The sequence below is a fragment of the Mus caroli genome, chromosome 17, assembly GCF_900094665.2.
Source record: "Mus caroli chromosome 17, CAROLI_EIJ_v1.1, whole genome shotgun sequence".
In the NCBI taxonomy this organism is placed as follows: domain Eukaryota; kingdom Metazoa; phylum Chordata; class Mammalia; order Rodentia; family Muridae; genus Mus; species Mus caroli.
Window position 1 is genome coordinate 5661397 of NC_034586.1, and position 26807 is coordinate 5688203.

Consider the following 26807-nt stretch of genomic DNA (forward strand, 5'->3'; position numbering starts at 1 on the left):
TGACAGTCATCACTCTCAGTTTTGAGATGAAGTTATATTTTAATGAAAATGAAATATATCTATCTACACTTATAGATATAGATAGATAGATATTTCATAAATGTTAAGAATGACGTTAATGTCATCCTACTGTGAAGTGAATTTTGGGTGGTGGTTAAGTGGGAGGAACATATACTTTTTTATTGGATATTTTCTTCATTTACATTTCAAATGCTATCCCAAAAGTCCCCTATACCCTCTCCCCACCCTAGAATTTATACAGTGAAGAGTGTCGCTTTCAAATATCAGGGAAAATGTGCCACTTTGAGTCAGGCCACAGAGGTCACTTGGTGGTCTTTCCTTGAAAAGCAGATCTATTGTCTGAGACATTTTATAACTCTGCAGGAAAGGACTGCGCTTCTTTGCAGTAGAAAAAGCATGTATTTCTCTCCAGTAAAAGAGAGAAGCTGATATGCCATGATCATTGCCCTATAAGAACAAAATCTACATCCAGCCCAGCAATTTCACCGATTATTTATTATCCTTAGTTTATTATTATTTATCAGTCTGTCCACTAACCTCCTAATGTTCTTCAAACTAACTTCAGTAACTCCCCATTTCTACAGGAAGTGATGTTTTGAATAAAATTGTAGCCTCTAGTTCATTCCTGTTTGCATGACAATTATGGGTTGACCTTGCTAAGAATCACACTATAACAGTGGGTCTGGTTGTCCTGAACGAACGGACAAATCTGATGCAAGCAAATCAACTACCAGGTGGTCACTGATGGGTGGGTTATGTCAAGGCTGTTTTTAAAGTAACCTGCCCTTGGTGTCTAGCATTCATGCACAAGGGTTTGATGCCCTTTGCTGATCCTCCGGTAGTAGAAAGATGGTCTAATGATCTAATGGCTTAAGAAATCTGAAGATGGATGGCACTGCTCTATCCTTTGTCGCCTAAGAGACAACAGGATACGGAATAAATATTTTTCTTTTTACTTGTATGGCATTAGGTCCATTAAAGTGTTAATATTGACTAGGGAGGAAACCAGCTCTTTTCCATCGGAAACAATATTTTTTTAATGACTATACATTTGCTTTGGATCTGTGACTGCAGTGGTAGGCTGAAGCTGTATGCTGCCTTCACTGTCAGGTGGCCATGGAGTTACAATCATAAAAATAGCTTTGTCTTTTGTATGTGATATGTTTTATTCTCCAGCATACATATGTGTGCATACACTCATACAGATGCTGTATGAACATGTACAAATATGTGTGTGTATGTATAATATACTACAGATTATTATAGATTGTAATCTCTTAGAATTATAATTATGGCAGTTTTGAAAAAGTGATTGTGTTTTGTAGCTGTTACACTCCATGTAATGTCTTTAACTTTATATTTTAAAACATAGATTAACATTAAATTGTTCTATTTAATAACTAGCCTCTAGATAGACAAATATACTTTATTGGGGTTGAATACAAAAGTGCTGATAAACCTAATTTTAGCTACACATATTTTGGGTTCTTTAGTTCCATTTACTGCAGAATGTGTATTTTGGGGGTGTCAGGTTAATGAACTGTTTTATTTGTGCTACTTAAATTGTGGCTACAGAAGGCTGTGTTATGTATACTCAGAAGCTTGGCTCATGCTTAAAGCTTCTGCACAACAGACAAGTCTGCACTATGTACTCTGTTTCTCTCTAAACCTGAACGCTATGCTAGCAGCTACTGTGATGGAAAACTACGACTTTCTATCTAGAGCTACAAGATAAGCATCCCTTTCTCCCCTCAGGGAAGAACAGCATCTTCCACTTCAAACATGGTTTGCTCGAGAAATGGAGAGAATGCACTGATGGGCAGAATTCAAGAGAATAGAGTGAGCTACTGCAAGGTTGAGGAAAAGAAAGTGGCCCCACTGTGTTTGGGATGCCAGGTTCTGAAAGAAAGCCACAAAATGTGTCAAAACTATGGCACCTGTTCTTATGCATAAGACAGTCTAACTGAAGAATAAAGGATGCCATGAATCTATACCATCAAACACACTAACTCAAAAGGAGAGTCAGGCTTTTCTCCTGCTTCAGTGACAAAGTTCTTAATGAGACACAGTCAGAAGAAGATTTTTTCCAGCTGCAAAATCCTCTCAGAGAGGAGATTTATCATCCCACCAGAATAATCTTTCTTATTTGATAAATAAAAATATAAAATGTAATAAGACAACTCTGTCTCACTTGTAAGTGAGATGGGCTCCCTGTGACTGCAGTACTCTGTCACACCCACTGTAGACATTTTATGGTCACTGATGTTAACCAGATGTACTCATGCATCCCTGATCATTTCACTCGAACTGAATGACCAGGTCTACTGTGCCAACTATGTAGATTTTTTACCTTTACAAATATTCTTTCCAAACTGGAGATAAAATAAAAATCATAAAGCAAAGCTTTCAAACATATTTCATACTTAAAGTAGTGCTAAGGTTTCCTACAGGGTCCCTGGAGAGGGGTGCTCCAGAGAGCCAGGCCTGTTGGTGGCCTTATATCTCTTAATGACCTAGCAATACTGGAGGACCTGTAAAATCCACTATGGAAGCAGAGATGCTCAGCCTTCCCTCTTTTCAGTTTGTACAAAGAAGTGTTATTCTTGCAACTCTTTTACTAATTGGAGGCTTTGTGGGAAGGCTGCAGAAACATAGCGGAGTCCATGCTGTCTTCTCATCCCCAGGAAAACACGACGGAGCACCAAGCCAAAGAGTTAAGTGCTGGATTGCAGAGACAGAGAACTCACATCACTCAATCTGATGTTTAGGTAGCACAATAATTAATTCTGCTTTTGTATTGTATTGTATTGTATTGTATTGTATTGTATTGTATTGTATTGTATTGTATTGTATTTTAGGAGACTGTTCCCTGATTCCATTGACTGCCTTGTGCTAGGTCCTGGGCTTGGATCTAAGTCCTCATCACAGAAGGGCCACTCCTGGGCCTTTTGGAGAAGAAGGCCACTATGGGAACCGAGAATACACGTTTGATGTCAGCTTTGGGGCTGGAATTGGCTGGCATCTTCTAGGCTGTGCCAGTGAAATGGATCAGATTTCTATGATCTGTTGGAGCCAGGAAATAAATTCCTCCATAAAAGTGGTAGTACTGTTCCCAAATTCAACAAATCAACAATGAGCTAAGAACAAGTGAGCTGAAGGGGCACTTAAGTGCAGTGCCATTTTCACTGAATATACTTATGCACAGTGTCATTGTCACTGAATATTACTGGTAGGATTTCCAGTACTTCATTTCTGTGGGCAAATGAAGAGCTTTCCCTCTTGATCACCTATAATCACTTTCATTCTAGAAAACCATGTTTCTATGAACTGAATAGAAACAGCAATAATACAACAAGAAAATCATATCTGATCCCCAGCCCTTCAGAATTCAGAAATACACACATTTATTTAATCTCCTTACTGTTCATGGCAGCAAAGCCACACATATTGCTAAGATCAGATGTGGTATCATTTCAGCAGAATATTTTGGAACAAAGTGATCTTATAAAGCACATATATGATGCACTGTACTAGAAATCAGTTTTATTTTACCACATATAAAGGGCTTCATAGTATGGGGAAATGATAGGCTTTACATGAAACATCAATACCAATGGCTGCCAACCCATTCACAACAGTGGAAATGGTCATAAATCCTAGTCAAAGTCCTCTTGGGAACATTGGAAATAAAGGAATTAACCATATTTATAAATATTATTTGTAAGTATGGAGGAGAGGGTGTTTGGGATAGCTTTTCCAGCCTTAATAAAGAAAAGCAAATGAAGGAGGCCCCCTTTCTCCAAGGTACCACCTTCCCTGTAGCTCAAGATGCTATTTATGCAATATATGCAGCCTAGCCTGACCTTGAATTTGTGAGGAGCTGCCTCAGGTGACCCTCAGATTCCTTAAAAATTTAGCAGTAGCAAAATATCAGACTAAATTACTGGCTCTAGATTTGCAAAGCAAGCTTCATCACACTGCACTGTCCATATTAGTCTTGCTGTATCTCTGTAATTAAATCACTAGATGTAATAGAAATGGCATCTTGTGATTTAAAATGAACAAAAAAATACCTTTTAGATAACTTTTTATAGTCATAAAGAAAGGAATAACCCAGAAGGGTAAAGTACTAATACTTTCAGGATACTGCTCAACATGTTTCTTTGATATTGAGTTCAGTGTCTTACCTTCATCCTAGTTTCTCTCTGGGTCTCTTACTCTGTCTTTCTCTCTGCATCTACGTCTTTCTATGTATGTATCTCTCTCTATCTCTCTTAGAGAACTGTAGTCCAGTCTTTGACACTAGTAAGCAGTATAGAAAAGAGTGCAGTGAAATGACTATCAACCACATTCACCAACATATTTCATTGTTCTGGATCCTTAGACTTCACATAACATTGGCCAAGTCTCCTTTAATATGTATTGACCTAATAACTTTCATTATTATATTCATATGTACGCAACCCATGCTACAATGTGTTAATACTCAAGCACTTGAATTTTCTAATTCTAGAGTCATTCCAAATTTATGCAGTTTTAAAGTTATTCTGTATAGAGACATGTACCATAAGTATGAAGTGAATCATTCAAGTCCTACCTCCTCCACACTCTCCTCCTCTCTTTTGGACTAGTTTGATACAAGTGAGATCCCTACCAAAGACTCTGCAGTCTACCTAAGTGTGCAGAGATCCAGGTTAGCTACCCTTGTTACTCTTCCAGGTGCCCCACCATTCTGGTAGCCCAAGCCCTATGGCTGATTCACAGGAACTTTTATTCCACTTCCAAAATCTCTCCCTCTGGAGATTCACCAGATTCTAGCCAACTTTTTACTACAGACACCACAGACAGCCTAGAGACCCAAAACTCTACCACATTCCTGAATGGAACGCTAAAGTTGCCTCTCTGGCCTTGAAATAAGGAATAGTCCGCATATTCAAGGGAAAATTTTTCCAAGCTCCATGACCATGGCACTGAAAGTATCAAGATATACCAGACAGGCAGACAATCTGGGACAGAGGCTACAATATAAAATACCAGACAAAAATGGAAGTTGACATTCCAGTCCTGATATAGACTAGCCACCTCCTGATACTCTGTTGGAAATTCCTCTGTTGGAAAAAAAAAGGTGAATTGAACAACATCAAAATAATAATAAAAGAAGAAATCTCAACACAGAAATTAAAAAGAAAAAACATTAAAAAAACCAAAAACAAAAACAACAACAACAACAAAAAAACAGGACCCAGATAATCCACAACTGTCAACCCAGACTATTATACCCAGCAAAAGTATTTATTTTAATTTATTCCCAGCAAAAATATCTACTTAAATTTATACCCAGCAAATGTATTTATTTAAATTTATGCCCAGCAAATGTATTTATTTAAATTTATACCCAGCAAATGTATCCATCTAAATTGAAGAATAAATAAAAACAGATTTAATAAATTTATGACGAATAAGCCAGTTCTAAAGAAAATACTAGAATAAATACTTTGGATTGAAGAGGGATAAATACACCCAAGAGGTTTCAGGAAACAATGTCATGATAGGTAATCAAAAGAGCTCTGAAAACAATAATGACAAAATCAACATCAGGAATTAATACATACCTTTCATTAATAACTGAGCATCAGTACTCTCAATTCCCTAATAAGAGACATAGACTAACAGACTTATTAAAAAACAAGAACCATTTATTTCCTGACTCCAGGAAACATTTCTCGGTATTAACAACAAATACATCTTTAGAGGAAAAGGAAATGCAAACAGGAAACAAGCATGTTTAGCTAGTCTAATATCTGGCATATAAAACTTCAAACTCAATTAGTCAAAAAAGATAAAGATGGATACTTCTTATTCATTAACTAGAAAACCCACCAGTAGGATATTATAATTCTAAGCATGTATGTAGCATACACAGGGCTATTCATGTACATAAAAACAATTTTACATTGACACCAATACAGTCATAATCTGTGATTTAATATCCACTCTCATCAATAGGTCATCCAGGATAAAAGTCTAAACTGAGAAACTCAGGTATTAAATGAAATAATCAAATGGACCTAAAACATACATAGAGAACCCAAACACTAAAGAATACCCTTTTTCTTAGCAACTCATTGAACTCTCTCCATAATTGACCACATATTTGGACCAGAACAACACAAATCTCAATAAACATAAGAAAATTGAAATAATATCCTGCACTCTACCTGACTACAGTGGAACAAAGCTGGATATCAACAGCAATAGAAACTACAGAATATGTACAGACTCATGGAGACTGAACAACATACAACTGAATAATAACTGTGCCAACAATCAGTCAAGAAGGAAATTCAAAAGATTCCTGGAATTGAATGAAAATGACCCAACATAGCAAAATATATAGGACACAATGAAAGTGGTCCTAAGAAAAATGTTAATTACATCATGTGCCTACATCAAAAATTATGAGATCTCAATTAACAACTTAATGATGCAACTGAGAGCCTTGGGAAACCATGAATAAATGAGCCAAAAGGTAGATAGGAATTAATAACCAAAATCAGGGCTGAACATAATGAAAAACAGATAAACAAAAACCCAACAATACAAAGATTTAAGTACTAAGTGAGAGAAAATGAAACTTTCAAATAGAGAGCATGTCAGTGCTTACAGCTTCCTTTTAATGGTTGTTATTTTTTTTGAGTGAAGTTGCTGTACTTATGTTATTTTTTATGTACTTTACTTTAGCAAAATTATAAATTTTTATAACTTAACAAAATACAGTTTTACTTTTCATCCAATATATGGTTTATCAATTTTTATTATCATAGGTGTTTATCTGGTTTGTCCTGAGTAGTTGATAATCTCCACAAGCTATCAACTTTACAAATGCCCAAGGTCCATCATGTTCATTTGCTCTCTCAGAAATGGATCATGTCAACCAGAATTCCTGGTATCTCATGGGGGAAGCGGTATCAAAAGATTATAATATAGCTGGCCCTAAAATGACTTAGAGTGTATGCTTAGAGAAATTATCTTAGTTCTTCATGAACAGAATGTGGAAAAGTGATCAGATTAGAATGCCAACTTCAGGTGGTCCTCAAGATGGCTGATGCTTGGAATCAGTTGGGAAACCTAACAAATCCAAGGTCTCCAGCCTCAGCTAAGACATGATGAAAATTAAATAAGTCCAAAATATGAGTAAGAACATCAGAAAAGGTGACATTAAACACAGGTGCCAGGTCACAGCTGCTAAGAGCCCTCAATCTCAGGATCTTGGCATCTGGTACAATACATATGGAGTTTCTTATGGTTTCAATATAGTCAATTAAAAAAAACCCCACACAATCCTCTTACAAGAATTACTAATTATATAATCTGTTTCCTCAGTTTTCTATGTATGTGTATGCATATAGGTTTGTACAGATATTTATCTGTTTAAAAACAGAACTGTAATAAGCAGATAATATGATGCTATATCATCTTTCTCTGTTTTTGGATCTTATTCTCCAACACCCTCTCCAGTTGCTATATGCTATCCTATTTGACTTCTCTACTTATTTATTCACATGATTCATCATACTTTTGTGTTTTTTTAATTTTAAATTTTTTATCAGTTTTTATCAATAATATCATGCAATAGTGGTGGTGGTGGTGGTGTGTATGTATTTAAGTGTTGTGTGTATTGGAATAGGTGAGCATGTGCTATAGTACACATATGAAGCTCAAAGAATGACTTTGGGCTATCAGTCATAAAATTTTCCACCATGGGTTTGGGCAGATCAAACTCAGATCATTAAGCTTGCAAGAGAAGCCATTTACACACTGAGCTATCTCATAGCCCTTCTAGTGTTATTGTTGTTGGCAGAGTCCCTTGATGAAGCTCAGGCTATCCTTGAACCTGCTTCATTCCTTTAGAGTGCTTGGGTGGTAGGCATGTACCACCATGTCCTACTGTCTTCATATCTTAGTGGAAAATGACAATAACACAGTGATTGTCTTCCTGGAAAATTCTTTGCATGCTTCATTACTGGTGAATATTACAAGAAAAGTCTAAGAAGTGTAATGACTGAGTAAAGGTAGAAATTGAATATTCTCTTGTGGGAACCCAGAATTTTAATGGAACTTCCCTATCCCTTTGAAATATGGGCAAGTGTGGGGCACATGGAAATGAAGTGAGTGGCCCTGGAGAGGGGAAGTAGTGAGAATTGTTTTAAGAGAAGTTTGCCTTCTGTGTGTAGGTCAAATAGCAAATGTAACTTTCAGACATGCTGCTTTAAAAGGCGGCACCACATGACCGTATCTAACAGCACACCAGGGAGACTCAACACAATGTTTTGTGTATTTTTTTGTGAGATGGAGAGCTCAGAAATGACTTCTAATTATCTGGGTGAAGAACTTGGGACTCAGGATGTCTTCTAATACAGACTGAAACAATCAAGACATTTGTTTGTCCTGGACAAGAGAACTAGACTGTGCATTAATACTGAAAATCCCTACAATCTATTACACAGCTGTTAAACACTGACTATGTGTTATGCAATAGATTGTTTAGACATCCCACAAGAAGGTTCTATCTCTGCTTCAAGGATAGTGTTCACCACCAGGTTTATAGAATCTACATGTGTTAATTTGGTGTTCAGGGTTCTGTCAGGTACCGTAAACACAAACACCTTAAATTGGATACAAGAGCAATCCCCTTCTTCACAAAGACATAAGTCAGTCCTTGAAATAGAATGCAAAAGGAATGGCCAACTAAAAGAGTTAGTAAGAGAAAACCCAATAAATTACCCGTCTGAAATCCATTAGATTGTTCTGTTATCAAATAAGGACAAGCAGCAGCAGACACCTATCCAGTCCATTATCTGTGTTTCTAAAACCCACTGGGTGGTCCAATTGTAAAGTGCTCACAGTCTCCCTGAGTGGCATTAAGTTCTTGTCAGTGGAGTGGCCATGTTTTACTGAGATACAATATTCCCTCTTGGCATGAAGAGAATGGATAAAGCTAAGGCATCTACACTATCAGTATTTGTGAAAACACATAATACTTGGTCAAGCATGGATGCAAATCCTGTAGTGATGATTGGAAGTGTCACTTCACTCTGTGTGGGATGTTTCTGTTCCACTCTGGGCTCATGGCTTCCCAAGATTGCACTTATTGTTTACTGTGAAATATCACCAAAAGTTCAATGATGTCACTCTGGAGGTACAATGGATGAGCATCAAATGATTCAATTAATATTCAGAGTGGTGACTTAATAGACCTTTGGTAGAATAACCTGTCGTCACTGTCATGAGCCTTATTTCAGGACAAGGAGTCTTTACAATAAGCAAAGTTTAACTTCTGCTTGTTGTACACAGTCATAATCTCTTGGGCATGATCATGCACCACAAGCTTATGGCTTCACATCTTTTGGTGACAAAGAAGATGATTCGTGGAAGGCAGCAGCCATCTGGGAAGACAGGCAGGTCCCACTCACCTGGGCTGCCCTGAAGTAGTCCATGGCTCAGTGAAAATTGTTTATCATTGAACAGTACTACAGTGGGCAGGTACATGCGCATCTTTCTTTAAAGCCTTTTGAGGATGGATCCGTTCAAACTCCTGTAAAGATTCATGCAATGGATTCATGCAGTCATCCAAGGAGGATTCGCTCCTTAATTCTCAGAGTATTCAGTTTCCAATATACTGTCTCATATGTGTTGTGGTTGCCAGCTTATGGGCTTTCATGAACTGATTCTGTCATGGCATTGGATCCCTTGGAACTGGAGTTACAGACCACTGTTTGCTACTATGTTGGTGGTGCTGGGAACTGAATCTGAGTCCCCTGCAAGATTGGCAACTTCTCTTCACCACTGAACCATAAGTCTATAAATGGGCAGAGATTTCTAGTTTAAAGAGCACATTGTAAAGATGAAACAACAAATTTATAAAGTTGGAATATAGTAACCATAACATATGTCTAATATCAAAGGCAGCCTTTGTGATCTAACCCTCAGGGATTCTGGAAGAGTTTTTAGAGTTTATTAAACTCCAGAAGCTTCATTCAGAAAATTAATGGTAGTTAATGCATAGAGAGGCTTCATGAACCCCTAAAAATTCTGTTCCCTTGTCAGAAGATTTAATTTCTTAATAAGATGAACATTAAATCATTTTATTACATAAGTAGGACTCAAATTCCTGAAGTAGATGAGAAACTTTCGGGAACCTACAGGTTACACTAAATAATATTTTTAGTAAAAGTCTCACAAAATAGGTGTCAGTGTTTGTTCTGAGTGGATTTAGAAAGTTTGAAAAATTTCTTATAGGCAGTTAACCTCTACTTCTTAGCTTGTATTTTTTCCTTCTTTTCCTTCTAACCATATCATGAAAATGGAATCCAGCAGCCTGCCTGTGTTTTTGGCACACTTGGCATTAATTAGGGCGCTCAGCAGACTCCCAAGATGGATTCGCCAGCTGTAACTAGTCCTCCAGGGCTCCCATTCTTGTCAGATGCAAAGCGTAACATCTTGGCACATGTATTTTGTCCTCTGGAAGATTTCAGGGTTCACAAAGTGAAAATGCAAACGACTTCCGTCCTTGGTCATTAAGGCCAGCAGGAGCTCAATGTCCCTGGCATTTTAGCCGAGGTTTCTCATTAACAAGAGCACACAGTCAAACTGGGGCTCAGTCAGTCCAGAGGGCAATGATTCCTTTCTCCTTTTAATTATAATGTGGCTTTTCTAAAGCAGCTCTGGAGAAATCACAAACCTGTCCGGCTCCCAACAAGCATCGCAGTCCACTGCTCAGGCCTGACTGACTGCTACCTACCCTCTTCTACATTGCAATTTCCACTGCTCTGTTTGAAAACAACCAATCACAGACATCCAAGTGGCGCTAACAGAACCACCTCTCTCCAACTCAACAGGCAAATACAGAAGCTTGCATGAGCCACAGTTTGCCTGTCCTGGTTTTGATAGAAAGTTCACCTCCCAACAATCAGGCTGCTGCATACATTTTTCTTCTCCACACCACAGCTCTCCTTTCACAAGTGTTTAAGGGAGAAAGAAAACTTGGGTTAAACAGGAACACTTGCAGAAACGCCAGAAGACGAGGAGGGCAGACGGAATCAAAGTTAGAGCAGTCAGTGCTGGGCATGGTGATTGGCACTCGGAGTTGCTCCACATAGCAGGAAAACAATATTACCAGTCTCTTGGATCATGGTTGTATCCAGTGAGTACAGCCACTGCTCAGGGTGGGACCCCATTCTTCCCTACATCATGAGGGCCCCACACAGGGTGAATGGCAAGGGCCTGGGTTCCTTTTACTGCACCCAAACCAAAGAAACCAAGCCAGACTTCAGCATCTATCTCAGCCTCTTCTTCCATTAAGTCCCCTCATTACCTTGGCTGTGTCCCATTTTATTCTGATTGATACTGAACACGCACACACATGCATACTCACACACATGCATACTCACACACACACACTCACACACACACACACTCACACACTCACACACACACTCACACACACAAACAAACACATGCATACATACACACACACTCACACACACACACACACACTCACACACATGCACACACACATGCATACACACACACACACACATTATATACATATATACATGCACACATACATACATATATACACACACATATATACACATGCATATATACATAGACACTCATGCATATATATTTATATGCATATATATACATGTATACATACATGCATATAAACACATATGCTATGTGCAATGCTTTAAGTCAAGTGTGTATATATTGAGAAGTGATCAGCCTAGGACAATCATTATATCTACTACATTATACTTCAATCATTTCTTTGTGATTAAAGCAATCAAAATTCTCCCCTTTGTTCTGAAACCTGCACTGCATTATGAAATGTAGCCATCTTGCTGTGTCAGGCAAACAAGGAGCTTATTCTCCCATCTACACCATGGTACCCACGACCAGCCTTTCCCTCTCCCCTTCTCCTCTCCTCCTCTGTTAATTCCTACTCTACTTCGACTGACATGAGAACAACCCATTGCCTCAGTTGTCACATGTCGATGTGCATTCTTAATAGTTTAAAATAGAAAAAAAAAACCTGACAGAATTGAAACTAGAAACTAGAAACCAAACCAGCTTTATATCCTCTTTCATGACTGCCGTGTATCTTCACGTGTATCATATTCCCCCTCAGCAGCCAATATTACCCTCTCTTGCCTCCTTTCTAAATTTTAGATTGGACCCACCCTGAGACTTGGTTAGATATTTCCATGTACTCATTATAGGCTAGGATCCATCTGAGAATAAACTAGGAGGTTTTGTTTTGTTTTCCTGAGATGGGATAACCTTGACTGATATTGAACTTTCCACGTCCCTCTGTTTCCCTGAAACATTCTGGTTTTCATTTTCTTTACAGCTGAGTAACATTCCATTTTGTATGTGTACCACATTTTCCTTAGCCATTCGTCATCTGAGGACTTGAAGGCTGCTTCCATTCCTTACTATAGTAAGTAGATCAGCAATAAGCATAGATGTACACATATTTTTTTGGTGCAATATGGAGTTCCCTGGGTATAAGCCCAGAGTGGCATGTCTGAGTCGTAGTTTCTCTTTGAAACACTAAGTTTCACTTAGAGTTGATTGTTTTTTGTACAAGATGAAAGATACAAGTCTACTTTGATTTTTCTGCAGGTGGGGATCCAGGTTCTTTCAGAACCATTTGTTACACATGTTGTTGTTTGCCCCCTTCATCACGAATTGGTTATCCATAGCTTTGTGTTTATTACTGGGTCATCTATTCTCCTCCATTGGTCTAACTATTTCTTTGCAAATTCCAGGCTTTACCACTATGGTTCTGTAGAATAATTTGCATTAGAATACCTCCAGCTATGTTCATACTCCTTAGGATTGCTTTGACTGTTCATCTTCTTTTATGGTTCTACTGGTATTCCTAGATCTGGGATGTACAACATCAGATTTTTTTTATGGATACTGCACTGAATCTGTTTGTTCAATTTGGTACAGTAGCCATTTTCATAATATTATTTCTGCTAATACAGGATCGTGGAAAAATTTTTTCCACTATCTAGTGTTTCTTTCCCCTCCTCCTCCCCCCCCCCCTCATCCTACTCATCCCTCTTTGTGGTAGATATGTGAATGGAGCTGTCTGGGTACTGAAGTTGTGAGAACGATTTTTGTATTACAAAAGAACCCAACATGTATTAATCATTTGAGATGGTGATTATGAAGTTGGATTTTCTTTTCAAAATTTTACTGACCATTTGTGCATCCGGAATTAGACACAAATGGTCATGGAAGACATTTGAGTGGCACATGGATGGTGACGGGCATTTGTCAAGCTGTCAAAAGCATCTTGTTTTCACATGGAAAGAGCAACCTTTGCAACTCTTCAGCTCGTATATGGCCCACTTAGGAAAAACAATGTAAACAACTTTATTTTTAGGAAAGGCTTTCTGTAACCTACAAATTTTCCCTTTTATCTTCTGTTTAAAGCTGTATTAAATCAATCTATTATCATGTTATTCAATATGCAAACTATAAACCATAGGTATGTTTTATAATAAAATATTTTTTTCTGAGAACCTGGTTCCTCTTATTATGTCCTGCCCCTGTCAATATGTTTATTATATATTAGCTAAATTTCAAAAAGTAAGGGATCTGGCTGAGAAGACACATGGAAGTTATTCCAGGACTCAGGAGATTAAGGCAGAAGGACTGGACATTTGATGTAGTTTGGCTTTTACAGTGACAACCTATCTCAAAAGCAAGGATAGCAAGGAAGAAAGGAAGGAAGGAAGGAAGGAAGAAAGGAAGGAAGGAAGGGAGGGAGGGAGGGAGGGAGGGAGGGAACCATGAAAACCTAAAAGAAAACAGGGTAGATACATCATACTTTTATGTCCTTGACAGACTGCCTGTCTGACTTGTCCTCCCTAACTCTTTGCAAGAGGACATTCCATCTTCCTTGGGGCAAGGAACCATTGCACATAGTTTCCATACCCCAAGGCACACTGTAGCCTGCTATCCATATGCAGTTATTCATTAACCTTTTCCTGCCAAATGTGAAAAATAAGAGCTGAAGCGTGGCAAGGGCCGCTTTTCCATGTGAAAACAAGACGTTTGTGACAGTTTGACTAATGCCCGTCACCGTCCATGGGCCAGGCAGGGGAGCTGCAAAATGTACTTGACCTGCTCGCATTTGATGAGTGAACCTTCAGAAGGGCAAACAGAAATGTTGTAAGTAATTACAGGACAGTGCACAGCGGCGACTGGAAAGAGCAACGGGTGAGGAGCTCTGTTTCTAGAACCCTGTGCAGGCTTCTTGGGAAAGAACACAGCACTGTTTTTCTTCCTGTCTCTTGGGGTCCTCCAAAGTCAATCAAGCAATATCCTCAATGCTCCCCACAAACATCTTACATTTTTACTTCTATCATGAAAAATGATACTCTAGTAGGAATTTCTGTGATGAAGATAAAATTAAATCTCTGGCTGATTCCTAATGTGTTTTTAATAATCTGATGTGATATCAACTCTAACATACTCTAGCATTCCTGCCAAAGGTTTTATTATTTTGTAGAAGCTACTTTCAAGAGGATCTCCTTAAAGCTGTCCAAAAACCCCAAGAAATTCATACCCTCTGGCTTAAAGTCATTAGCATGCGAAACACACTTTTCAAGTACTTGAGATTTGATTTGGGAATACAATGAAGATTGCATCTGAGGCCTATCATGTTACCTCATTAGCAGGCCTCCATGACTGGTTTGTACTTGGCTGATCTGAGCTAATCTGTGGTCTCAGAATCATTCTCATCTTGTACTACATCTGGGACTGGCAAAGCATTATTGATAAGAAGGGTTTTCTGATAATTGTGGTGAATCTATAAATGGTGTGGGACCAGACTACAAGTTTTTATATACTATTGATTTCAATTTCTTTTGCATTGGTCAATATCTATAGCTTTCTAATTTATATCTAAATCTATAGATTTATATCTTTTATTTTTATGTTCCTAAGTTGAAGTTCAATAGTTTATCCTGGCTGTAGTATTTCATCCAAACTAGGCTCCTCCACAGGGTGCTCAGCTTTAAATGGGATAGGTTTAGTTTATTTTTTCTACTGAGGCTTTAGGGGATCATTAAATAAGTAGGCCAAAATTAAGAGCCAAAAGGAGTAGACAGTTGTAACCGATGTGCAACCAATGTCATGTGTGTCATTGTACACATAAGCCCACAGCTGCTTCCGACAAGATTAAGCATCCCAGCCTGCATCAAGGAGGAGCTCATAAGGTCCCACCCCTAACTGAGGAGTATGTCTGCCATGGAAGGAAGACTTGGCTTTCCTCAGAGACAGATGCCCTGGGAGTCTGTTTCCCCATCCTCTAAGAGATGGTCGTACATCCATGCACACATTGGCAGGACTGCATAGACTCTGGGTTTTAATTAAAAAGGAACAGAGGAAGGTGAGAGGGGAAAATGGTTGGAGAACTCGGGAAGGAGTCATAGGGCAGGGAAGGGAGAAGTGGAGTTGATCAAAACAAATTCGTGTATGAAATTCTCACACCATAAAATGAGCTTACAAGGAAAAGTTTCTACCAAGCCTGGAGAGAAATAGTTATATAGTAAGAAAATTTTTCATATGAATTGTATGTGGTAGTAGTGAGACTTGAAAATGCTGAACAAAGTTAACAAAGCTTTTTTTTAAAGATTTATTTAAATTTCTACTTCCCCCTCTCCTGTGTGTGTGTGTGTGTGTGTGTGTGTGTGTGTGTGTGTGTAGGTCAGAGGACAACTTGCAGGAGTTTGTTCTGTCCTTCTACTACGTGGATCCTAGGGATTGCTCTTTGGTCAGGTGGTCAGACTTAGTGCCAAGCATTTTTATCCAACAAGCATCCTACCAGTCAAGAATTTAATATTTGAAATGTTTTTTAAAAAATGAAAAAATAGAAACCCATATGTTATAAAGTTGATCTTCCAAATTTAACTACTTGACTGCAATTAGCAATAGGCATGACTTTACAAGGCCCTAACATAAGATTGTGCCTACTTAGTTGGGTGGTTGGTGGCACACACCTTTAATCCCAGCACTTGGGAGGTGGAGACAGGAGGATTTCTGAGTTCGAGGCCAGCCTGGTCTACAAAGTGAGTTCCAAGACAGCCAGGGCCATACAGAGAAACCCTGTCTCAAAAAGCAAAACAAAACAAAACAAAAAAGATTGTGCCTACTTTACAAGGTAAATATTTAGATGGATTAGAATAATTACTAATTCTTCTGACTCTTGAACTGAAGCTATGGAAGAAGATAGTCCTTGGGCAAGACTTTCTGTTGCTCAGGCAGCATCATGTTGCCTCTGTAGTCGTGGTGAACACATGGGCACTGCCTGTGCTCTGGAGCTAATGGCAAACCTCTGGAGCTAATGTAATGCACAAAAGAAGGCTTGGTGGAGAGGAGGATGTGCACAGACATGCATAGGTCTGCTTTCATTCACACCAATTCCAGATGCCATGACACTGGACACTGATTTGCAAACTGATCGGCCATGTCACTTTTGCCCTGGTCTCCTGGTGCTCTCTCCATGCAGAAAGGGTAAGTGTCCCTAAAGCAGACTATGTTCTCCATTGTTCCAGGACCTTCAACTGGCTCCCTTCTCCTGAGGGTACCTTCCAGGGCCAGGAAGCCCTGTGAGACCTTGTCCCTTCAGCCACACTCTCTGACCTTAACCGTTACTGCTCTCCTCCCTTCCTAAACACTGTCCCACCTCAGGTTCACAGACTTTTAGGAGGCCTCTGTCTGAGCTGTCAGAAATGATACGCTCTCTTTATCTTCACCCCAAATGTGAGTGTAACTATCTCAGAGGAACCTGAGGACCCCCTTTTTTTTCCTGCTAGTCACTGTTACCCTCCTACAGCTAGAATGTGCCCAGTGTGGGAGGCTTTCTTCTCTTTGTTTTCTGTTATATCCCAGTGTCTGTACCAGTGTCTGGCACAGGGCTGGGATCCAGTGCCTGTGAGTTTACATGATTAGTTTTGTGGTAATATTAGCAGAAAGTCCTGCTTTGCCAGACCCTGTAGCTTCATTTCATTTTCAGGAGGTGATGGATGCCCCTTATTCAGGAAACACAAACAACAAGTAAACTTAATTCAGACACATGAACTCCAAGGCCAAAAATAGCTCATTCTACATTCACATTCCAAGTTTGTAACATAATATATATTGAATTCACTAAGCATATTTTGAACAGTACTATTTTTTACTATCTAGGGCAGTGCTACTCAGTTTGTTTCCTGGACTGCACCATCAGTATTCCCCAGGGACCTGTCAGAACAGGTTCTTAGTCTCTGTCCCAGGCCACAGGGGTGGAGCTCAGCATCCTATGCACTCATAAGGCTGTGGGTGATCCTGGGGAGCCCCAAGCTCAAGAACATGGCTCCTTCCAGTCCCTAGACTTATTTAGCCTTAATGTCCTATACCTGCAAGTACTGTGAACTTAGGATAAGAACAGAGATGGTGCTCCCCAGAGAAACAGGTTTATTCGAAGAAACAGGGAAATGCATTGTAGGGTCTGCAGGCTGTGAAGGATCATAGAAGCATCCCAAGACATTGATTATGAGTGAATTATAAAGGCAAAGAGGAATCTGTGAGCTCTTACCAAACAAACATCATGGGTCAGGGTACCCTGTGGCAGCTCCAGTGTGATATCACTGGAGGACATAGCCAGTGCTAGGAAGGTGTCCTTGGGAAGACACCCTTTCAGAGTCAGTATAGGCATGATGGAGTTCCTGATATAACCCTGTTACAGGAGCATGTGATGGTGGTACTGGGTATGGAGGAGTTTCTCATAGACTTTTAAAATTCTTTAAAGTTTAGAGCTGTGTACACAGGGTATTCTAGTCAGAATTGTCTCAATTATTCTTTGGGTCCCAAGTGATTTCACTGAAACATTGACAAGTACCATGGTACAAATAGTATACGTGTGTTTTATGTAAAGCATCATATGACCTCTCTTAGTTAGATACCTTCTCCTGCCTACAAATACCTGAAAGTCATACTTTTGGACTGCAGACATTTTTTGTAATAAAAAGTTAAACAGCTTTTTCTGGAAAAGGAAAGGAAAGGAAAGGAAAGGAAAGGAAAGGAAAGGAAAGGAAAGGAAAGGAAAGGAAAGGAAAGGAAAGGAAAGGAAAGGAAAGGAAAGAANAGGAAAGGAAAGGAAAGGAAAGGAAAGGAAAGGAAAGGAAAGGAAAGAAAAGAAAAGAAAGGGAAAGAAAAGAAAGAAAAAGAAAGGGAAGGGAAAGAAGGGAAGGAGAGGAAAGGAAAGGGAGGGGAGGGGAGGGGAGGGGAGGGGAGCAGAGCAGAGCTGACTCTCCCCTCTGGTCCTCACATACACAGTGTCTATAAAACCAGGCAGAAAGTTGGTGTCTCTGCCTTCATTTTGTATCTGTCTCCTTTACTGTCTTATGAGAGTCGATCAGATTCCCACTCAACTCTGCGTGCAGACATGATGCTCACATGAAGACTGGCTGGACCAAGCGGCTCATCCTTCTCCTTCAAGGTTGAAAGTACAGGTAATGAAGGGACACACTGCCAGTATATTACTTATCAGCTTTCTTTCCCAATGCTTGGATGCAGACCATGAGAATGGTCTGTGTTCTAGACACAGCACAAGCCTACAGGCAGCTCACCGTTTGTGTCACTGATCCCTAAATTATTCTATGAAAGGAACCATGGAGCTCCCCAACCCTGCTCAACAAATATAGATAGAACTGGGCCTGGAATTATAGGACTTCTCCAGGGTCTCACAGAGCCAGCCCTGCGAACCAGGCTGAAGTGTTAGCAAGGCTGATTAATCAATTCTGTCTACCACTGCCCCTGCTCCAACTCCTCCTCTATTTATATGTGAGGCTCAGGTCAGAATCCTGAAGTCAGATCTGAGGATGCTGCTCCCTGATTTCACATTATAGCTACAGAGACCAAATCCCCTCCTCGATTTTCAGCATGGCTTTCTTGCTTTGGTTTCTGGATTAAAGGGCCAGTTGTCGCTCCCACCCCACCCCAGCTGCTTCTAGTGCTGGTTTAGATGAACCCCTAGTTAAACCTAGGTGTTGAGATAGTAAACACAGACTGGAGTAAACTGAATAAGGTATTTAGTATACACATACAGATGGTTATTTTGCTCTTATTCTTGATGAGAAAATAAGTAGAAAGGTTGGGTTTTGCTCAAAAGTATAAATAAGTGTATATGTTATTTTTTAGAAAGTTATATAGAATTAGTTGATTGATCTACTAATATAATGAACTTGTTTGGTCAATAAACATCTGAAAAGTAGGAAGAATAAACTATTTTAATACTATGTTTAACTCTCAATTACACCCACTTTGCACAAAATATATATGATCAACCTATTGATGAACAATACATGTAGATTTTTTTAGTTGATGTTTATATAACCTATATTTCACTAAACATCCATTAGTAACTCACAAATTAAAAAAATCTTAACTCTGTGATTTGTGGATTTGCTAATATGACATATTCAGACCATTTGTTTTAACTATGAAATCGCCATAGGTACTCCACACCATACCTTAAACTCAGCTCTTCTTTCTATTTTTCATAACCTCATATGTGACTGCCGCAGTCATGTGTACAGGTGTCACAGAAAATTCATCTTTTGAGGTTCTCTCATATCCATGAAGCTCTGGAATTGCTCTCTGTGGCAGGTTCAATAGACTGACATCTGCAGGGTTATGTACAAACCACCACACAGCCTACACCTTACCTATCACTCCATCCTGTCAGCTCTATGATTTTAACTCATATTGTGCGACTGTGGGTCAGACTATGAGCATATTGCAGTCCTAATTTCTTAAGACACTTTTCCTAGTAAGTGGGGTTTTATCTGCTGTTTATGTTGCTTGAGTGTCCATCAAATTGGTAAGCATCATAATCCCCACCAGAACGGACTGCTCGTTTCCTGAGGGTCAGCCCTCACATATTCATTTGGCCTCAAACCCTTTCTTTCCTGAGGTAAATTCTTCAGCAGGACTTCCAATCTAAGGGCAGACAAGCCTGTGCAGGCTTTGAAGGCTGTCTAAACCCTGTCCTTGAGCAATAATTTTTTGGGGTATGTGTGCTAAGCTGTAAGTTCAAGGCACTGTCCTTGGCAGTAGGCCACTGTTCCACTATCCCTGTTCTCTTACTTCCCTTGGGAGCCAGCCATTCTAGATTCTGCTCTCATCTAGCAAACCTTGGCTCTCTTTAATTTTAAGACCTCCCTGTCCTGGGTGTTTCTTCCTTTCTGAGATGAGCTCACACTTGTTTGTCATGGCTAGGGTCTGTGTCCCTAACCTCTGGGCAATCCATTCTTCTATGCAACTACAGCTGGGAACTGTGCAGTTGTTTACTACACAACCACTCATGGTCATAAAAATCAATTAGACTGTATGTATTAATTTTAACAAGAGGCATTTTCTAGTATTTTAGGCTTCCATCTTTCTGGCCTCAGGATCCTGATGCTGAAAAAGCATGCTAGTTCAGGCCTCCCTGTATCTATGTGGGAGAAGAAATATACTGTTCTAGAGAGTCAATTATTGGTTTTTGCCTGTATGCATAGCCAAAATTACTTCTGTTCTACCATTACTTATTCATACTATTAATAAAAGCTCAGAGAAATATATCAATATCATCAATGTAACAAAATGATGACTGTAAGCTAGGATTTGACTCTCTGGACCTTCCCTAACCCTAATCACAAACATGATTAAGATATGAGACCGTTGGGACCTCAGGAGTGGGATTAATGTCATAAAAATGAATTCATGAATGATTACTACAATCAAACAAGAGAATATTTCACCTGGAATGTATAGAGTCCAGATAATATGAATTTCAAAACATGTTTCTGGCATGAGGATTTTTTTCAGCCACTCTTGAAGAGTCAGTGAACCCATCTTTTTTTTTTTTTCCTCCAAGGCTTTGAATCCCTTCTGCAACGTGAAGCCGTGTTCCTCATCTCCTCTGTGAAAGTCACCAACAAGGTGCCTTCTGAGGAACAGAAGCCAGGCTCTTCCAGATTTCATGTCCTGGGACCTTCATTTTGAAATGTCCAGCCTTCAGGACTGTGAGGGGGACATCTCCATGAACTAGACATGTCCAGTCTTGAGCTTTTGCTGCTAGATAAACTGACTGATCCAACTTCATCTATTTATAAAGGAAAATACTTGAAATGAGATGGAAGGATTCTGACACCATGGTCTGAGGTCAGAGAGTGCAAAAAGGAAATAAAAACTGAAAAATATCATTGCCTTTCAATACCTTCTCTACATAATGGAAAATAGTGAAGGAAGACACAGTTAAGAAAGTAAGAAATTGTAGAAAAGCAAAGTATGAGGCAGACATAGTAGTATATCAGCCCCGAACACAGCTTGTCACATGTCTTTAACCCCCCTCCCCCAGCTCCTCAAAGGAGAAACATATAACTTAGTGTTCATGGCCCAAGCATCATCAGCATCCCTTATGTCCACTCTGTAATGACCTCTGTTTTATTGTACTTGCTACTCCATGTACTACACTCACTGTCTACAACTCTGTTTCCTCAGGATGTCTCCTTGTGGTGACTTAAGAGATTCCAGCATCAAACATACAATAAACCATGTAGGTACAGGCCAACTCTCTGGAGAGCTGCTTAACAAACAGAATCACAGCAGTTACCTGGACCTCTGGCTGCTTCTGAGTCCCTCTTACTGTCTGTGTCCAGAATGACCGCTAGCCCCACAGAGTCCGCCGGCAGGGCATGGCTGCTCAAGTCCACTCGTGTCAAGCTCCTGGGCTCCCATACGGAGCCCTCTGAGGTGCTCTGGGGTTTGTCCCCTCCAGATGCATTTGTTTCATGATTTTTCCTCCGTGGTCTCTGCACTATGTGTACAATACTCTGTTGTTCCAGGTCACAGTTCTGTGTAGGGGCCAGGCAGAAACACAAGAAAATGAAAAGCATTATTTGCAAAGAGAGCTTAAATTATCCTCCGTGCTAGAGTATATAAAAATAGTTTACTACTTAATAAGTTCAATTCCTACCAGAAACAGTGCCATTGAATGGAAAGCAAGGTGTGTTTGATTGACATATTAACATTTACTCTGCCAATGGGGCCACAGAAGGTATACATTGCATGTGACAGGCAAGCAACATGGAACTAGGGCTACATGTAGACAATTGAAAGGAAGTTAACAACTATGGAAACATCAGAAGATGGTGAAACTTAGTAGGAAAGCAGATCCCAATGTATCCATAAGTGCCCTGCAAGTCATACTCACTTAAGACCAATTTACCTCTCGAGTGCTTTGTCCTTAACTCATTTAATTTAAACGCCGGTAGTCATTGTTGCTTTCTAAAAGCACTGAAGGTTATTATCAATTACAGGGTACTTCTACGCAGAATCATAATGACTGTGCTTGTGGCTGACTATCCCTTCCTGACCTTGCTGCTATGAGCAAGCATACTGTGGTACCAATGAGGAAGCTGGTGAAGGGTTTGTCTGCCCTTATGCATACCTGTGATTAAAATCAGTAACCACTTAAAATAAAACCTTCTGTGCTCCTATCTTGTTCTTTATGAACAGGAGCCCGTAAAACCTAGAATAAAAGTTAAGAGTCAGATATTTGCTAAGGCAAGACCCAGACTACCCTAGTTGTCAAGCCCCACTTTAGAGTTAGTAGTAGCTAGAAACACCATTCTTCTGCCTTTTCTAACAGAGCCAGGATCTGGCTCCTCCTTTAATGCCCACACCTCTGTGCTCATTGGTTTATTGCTATCCTCTGTCATTGTGAGAATGGTCAAGAGATACAATCACACAAAAGACACAGTGCATTCTTCCTTCTCCTGTGTCTTCCTTGAACAACTCTTTACTGTCACCATCAAAACTCTTTGAGAATTGTGACCTCTGCCACTTAACTGAATCTACCACCAAGGACACTGCAGCTTGGTGTCTGCCTTCACGAGTGAGAAGATGGCTAGAGTGTTGGCATTCCAACCTCTTGCCATCTTCCTGCTCTTGCTTCAATAACTCTGACAGGCTTGCTCTGCTCTTAGTCCCACACTCTCTCCATAGTGGCTCTTACTCAAAGTGTAGCTATCTCCTACCCTTATCATTCTCTGTCCCCAAGGCCTCTGCTACCTAACCCCCTATTTCTATCAAAGCACTGCCTGCAAATTTCCACAGCATCTCAAGCACCCCACTCTCACCCCACCCTTGCCCTGTGCTTTAGTTTCCACATTGACAATAATATCGGGAGGATCAAAGACTGCTCTGGAGACCGAGAGACATGTAAAGGACCCAATCCCTATCATAGATCAGTCTTGAAAATGGAAGGCCATGGCCCTACCTTGTTTATGAATGTGGTCTCAGAATTATATTTAGTTTTTCTACTCCTATGATCCTGATGGAAAGCACACACAGAAGGCAGAACATGCAAACAGTATAAATATGGAAATTCTGGGAAAATCTCAGCTTTCTATGTTCTAAAAAAAATAATAATTAAAAAGAATTCCTCTCTGCTTAAGATCTCTTTGGATGCAAAAGGAGCTTGGGCATATTTTCTGGGGCAAGTGAGGAAGAAATCTGAGAAATGAGCTACCCTCTCATCTCATGTCCAGACGTCTCTTGCATTCGGAATGCTCAGCAAAGGGATTTCAGCAGGTACAGTGGTATTTACAGAACATATTTCTAAGTCTCCATCCATGGTTCTGAGATCTGTAATTGCTTAATTCTTTAACTCTTTCACAGAAAACACTGTTGATCTGGAGGTCCCTTTGCCAGATGGTGTACTTGCATGTCATGCCAACACAGCCCAGAGCCATGCTAATAGCCAATTCCATGGACAGTAAGCTAGATAAAGTTCAGCTGTGTGGCCATTCCAAGGCCCCAGTAATATTCAGTTCACACAGTAGTCAAACCCTGCCCCCTCCCCCAGGTTTCAGGGCTAGAGATTTTAGGTAGGAAGAACGACAAGTGAAGCTATCCAGTATGATTGCATAGTCCCTCAGAGTCAAAGCAATCTCCCCATAAACACACTAATATTCTTGGCAGGAAAGCAAAACAAAACCATTGCCTAATAAGCAAAGACAATATATTCAGTTTTTAGTTTGTTTATAATAACTTGTTTCCCTAAGAAGAAGGACAGTGGCTGAGTGTTTTATAAGCAAAACAGGTTAAGAATTCCTCCAGTTGGGCAGATGTTAAATTTCAATCAGTGTGGTAGACCTGTTGGAGACTGAGAGATCCATTAGTGTCTCAAGCTCCCTCCAACAGGACCTGTGGTACACTGCTATTACTCCGGAAAGTAACAACCAACTCTCATCCAGGCAGCCAGAGTCTGAGAATACCTAAAGTGAAGACAAAGCAAGCAAACGCTTCCTTTTTATTTCAGAGTTTGATACTCTAATTAAGACCTTGGAAATGAGAAACGCTCTGAAGACTGGATGATGTTTATCTACAACACAACTCTGTACCTGAGGCTCAGGGAGCATTTTGGAAAAGGAGGGCAGAAAGATGGTCAGAGCCAAAGGATCAAGGAGTTTGCTATGAGATTGTATCTCCTAGAAATTTCAGGAGCTGCACCCATACACTCTCACTAACATGACTGCCTAAACACGAGCTGAGCAAGAAGGACACCAATAGACGTGCTAACGTGGACAAGGCCTCAACCCAGGCAGAGAAATGTCCGCAACAAGGCATGCTGAGAGTGGGTGAAACAGTCTTCCCCAGGGAAGAGCACAGGATTGTTTATCCAATACCAAATGGTTAACTCTGAAAACATACAAATGGAAACATTATACAGATAAAATATGTTCTATTTATATTTTAGTAATACATATATGTGTGTGTGTGTGTGAGTTTATTTGGGTGAATATACATATATATGTTAGGGGTATATGTGTGTGTGCATCTATGCACATTTACATGTAAATGTTAGGAATATATGTGTGTATACATGTATATGTATATGTGTGTATACATCCATGTTGAGAATATGTGTGTGTGTCAATGTCAGTATACCTATATGAATGTTAATAAAAAATAGGCCATGAATTTTGAGAATGATCAGGGGGAATGGAGGGAGGAAGGGGGATATAATATATAATTATATAAGAAGTAGATAAAAATGTTCTTGAAGTCTGAAGCCTTGAAAAATAAGAATATTCTGACAACAAAAGTTACTAGAAAATGGGAAGTTATAAGCAAGTTACCAGATGCTCCACACGGAGCCTCAGAGAACAGCCTCTGCCAGTTTCTAAGGAGATGCTGGTACCAGAACAGCCTGCCCCACAGAGAGCATGAGATGCCCCACAGAGAGCATGAGCACAAGTATCTGCTGAGTCTGAGCAGCTCTTCCAAAACTCAGATGCTGAAAGTTGATAACCTGTGTGATATCAGTGATGGAGGTTCTGTAGGAAGTGAGCAAGTCTTCAGGGTGGAGGAGGCATAGCATCCTTGTTAGCTGGAGCCTGAGCTTGGGGTTCCCAAATGTCAGGCCTATCAGAAACAAATGTATGTTCTTTATAAGTTTCCTGAGTAAGGTATTCATGTAGCCACATAGTCTAGTAAGAAACAATACTGCTAATGGGTTAGAACTCTGCTCAGGACACAAAAAGCTAATTGCACATCATTTATTGTGGCCACTGCTGTTCTCATTTCTACTGTGTGGAAACCAAGGAGCCAAGGAGCCACCAAGGAGTTAAAAATGGGCCCAATGTCACCCAGTCTTCAGTGTGAAAGGAGGCCTACCAGCAGCTTTATTCAAGCTGAGTCTAAAACAGAAATGGAGACATGGGTTGGGTAGAGTGAGTCTACCAGGGTTACTGTGAAAAGTGGGCCTAGAAAGGCCGCAGAGTCAGCACAGGGAGGAAGGATTGAGAGAAGCAGCCCCATACCAGTGCGAGGAATTCTAGAGAAGGAAATTCTCAGGCAGGGTAAGGACGGAGATTAATTCCCAGGCTTGGAGGCACAGAGTTGCAATTCCAGTGACCAGCTGATCCTGGGGCTCACTGGGTAGCTAACCTCGCTTACTTGGTTGGATACATCCAGGCAGTAAGAAACAAGGACTCAAACAAAAAGAAACAGTGCCTGAGGAATGAAGCCCCAGGTTGGCTGACCTTTGACCTCCACAGAGGCTGGGAACAAGCTGAGGCCACGAAGGTGGGAAAGGTGGGAGTGGGCTACAACTAACTGTTTTGAAGTTTTGTTTTGTTTTGTTTTGTTTTGTTGACTAGCGAGACCTTCCTCGTGTGAATGTGACCAGTCAGTTCCATCTTCTGGAAAAGTCTTTGTATTTTGCTATTTTAATTTTAAAAGAAAATGTGTATTTGTGGGCATGAGTATGTGTGTGAGCACACTGTATGTGTGGCTTGTGTAAGCGCATGCGCCTATGTGTACAAGTGTACACATGAGGAGAGTGTTGGGTGCCTCCTCTATCGCTCCCTAGCTTACTCCTTTGAGGTACGGCCTCTCCTTGGAGCGGCAGATTGCACTTAGTCTGCAGCTGGCTGCAAGGCTGCAAGGCCCAGACTTCTGTTCTATTCCCCACAGTGCTGGGATCCCAGATATTCCTAGAAACGTGCTTAGCTTATTGTGTGGGTGCTGAGATCTGAACTCAGATCCTAACTAACTGTGTACTGCCGAGCCGTCGCCTCTCCGGCTCCTCTTTCTGATACTGTGTCTGTGGATGAATCCCTGAGGATCTGTTCAGGACATTCAGTTCCTTTTTCTTTTTTTTTTTT

The 26807-nt window shown here is 40.1% G+C and overlaps 1 protein-coding gene across 4 annotated transcripts in view; it reads right to left on the minus strand.

Annotated features, from left to right (window-relative positions):
- The window catches only part of Prkn (parkin RBR E3 ubiquitin protein ligase), a 1182118-nt gene that overhangs the window by 775492 nt on the left and 379819 nt on the right, over window positions 1-26807 (minus strand). For all 4 annotated transcript variants that reach the window (XM_021186390.2, XM_029471043.1, XM_021186389.2 and 1 more), the window contains one exon: window positions 21746-21986. In XM_021186390.2, the coding sequence (XP_021042049.1) occupies window positions 21746-21986 (241 nt within the window). The remainder of the gene's footprint in view (window positions 1-21745; window positions 21987-26807) is intronic.